At 34.2% G+C, this 1,752-nt stretch overlaps 1 protein-coding gene across 1 annotated transcript; it reads left to right on the top strand.

Annotated features, from left to right (window-relative positions):
• Positions 1–479: 479 nt before the first annotated feature.
• LOC142628846 (uncharacterized) lies at positions 480–854 on the top strand. The gene has a single exon (XM_075802884.1). The coding sequence runs from the start codon at positions 480–482 to the stop codon at positions 852–854; it is 375 nt and encodes a 124-aa protein (XP_075658999.1).
• Positions 855–1,752: the final 898 nt, after the last annotated feature.

Below are 1,752 nucleotides of genomic sequence, written 5' to 3'. Positions count from 1 at the left end.
TGAAGGGCACTTTTGAGGTCTCTCACAGTTGTGTTAAAGGAAAAAGGAACTCATAGTTCACATGATAATCATGGAGAAAAGAAGGACAATCCACCCATCATTCCAATTTAGGATCTTAGTTCTCCCCTTGATAAGAGGTTTGTTCTTAAAACTCCATTTCCTCAAAGTTTAATTAGTCCTCAGAAAAGTGCACAATTTGGAAATATTTTAGAGGTTTTTAAGCAAGTGCAAATAAACATTCTATTTCTTGATGCAATTCAACAAGTTCCTACTTGTGCTAAGTTTCTCAAAGATCTTGCCACATTGAAGAGAAAGACAGATGTCCCTAAAAAAGCATTTTTGACAGAGCAAGCTAGTTTAATCATTCAGAATAAATATCCAGTGAAATGTAAGGACACTGGATCTCTTACAATTCATGCAAGATTGGGGATCGTCTCATTGAGCGAGCTTTGTTAGATTTGGGGGCAAGTGTGAACCTAATGCCACATTCAGTTTATTTACAGCTAGGTTTGGGGGAGCTGAAACCCACAACCATGATACTCCAATTAGCTGACAGATTTGTTGAAATTCCTAGAGGTATTGTTAAGGATGTGTTGATTAAGGTGGATGCATTCTATTTTCCTGTTGATTTTGTTGTGTTAGACACTGAGCCTACTCTAAATGCCAGTACACAAATCCATGTCATTTTGGGTCGCCCTTTCTTAGCCACATCCAATGCTTTGATAAATTGTCGAAGTGGTGTGATGAAGATTTCTTTTGGAAATATGGCTGTTGAGCTTAATATCTTTGACGTAAGTAAGCAAGTACTAGACAATGAGGATATATGTGAAGTTAACATGATTGAGGGTCCATGATACTTTCATACAATTAAGTTGTGAGGATTCCCTAAAGGCTTGTTTAACCCTTTTTTATTGCAATTTGGATATTGAAAAATCAATTGAGGAGGTCAATGCATTGTTGGATTATGTTCCTCTCTTAAGTATTGGTAGCTAGCAACCAAAAGTAGTCCATATTCTATTTTGGGTACACCAATTGATAAGTATACTTCAAGAGCATAAGGAAGCTATAGGTTGGACAATTACTGATATTAAGGGTATTAGTCATTCTGTGGTTATGCAAAGAATTCACTTGGAAGAGACTGCTAAATCCTCCTAACATGTTTTTGACCCAAGTAAGTTACAATCTCATTGGACTAATCAAGTCATAGTTTGCATTATTTATCTCCATGGTGTTGTTGAGGTTTGGATGGTCCTGTTTATCAGGATTGATCTCCAGTTGTGTTAAATCTTTTTGCAAAAAAAAAAAAAAAAAAAAATCTTGTTTATTTTTTGCATTTATTTTAATATTTGTGTTTATTTTCTTGTTTAGTTTTATACTCTTTTGTTCTAGCTGATATTTGACAGAAATTAAAATTTATAACAATCATCTTGTTCAAGGTACGTCTCTTCCTTCTTCTTACCTTACTTGTTTCTACTTGGTTCTCATGTTGCATATTAATATTTTGTTGTCTTTTCATTCAAGACATATATTTGAGAGTATCATTTTTAACATTGAGGACAATGTTTGGTTTAGGTTTCGAGGGATGTACATAGATTTCTATCTTTCTGTTGTGTTTTGTTTAGTACCAAAAAAAAAAATCTTTTGCTAGCTTGAGGTTTATGTTTTGAGTTCGTTATACTACTCTTCCTTAAAGAATTTCATTGCTTTCATGCTGAATTCATTGCATATGCACATAGCCACTCAGACACAACT

This window comes from Castanea sativa, chromosome 3 (genome assembly GCF_040712315.1).
Source record: "Castanea sativa cultivar Marrone di Chiusa Pesio chromosome 3, ASM4071231v1".
NCBI lineage: Eukaryota > Viridiplantae > Streptophyta > Magnoliopsida > Fagales > Fagaceae > Castanea > Castanea sativa.
This window is presented reverse-complemented; position numbering and strand designations above follow the sequence as displayed.

Bases quoted from the DNA above. Each gene is read 5' to 3' on its own strand.
- LOC142628846 (XM_075802884.1), top strand. From the start codon at position 480: ATGCCACATTCAGTTTATTTACAGCTAGGTTTGGGGGAGCTGAAACCC.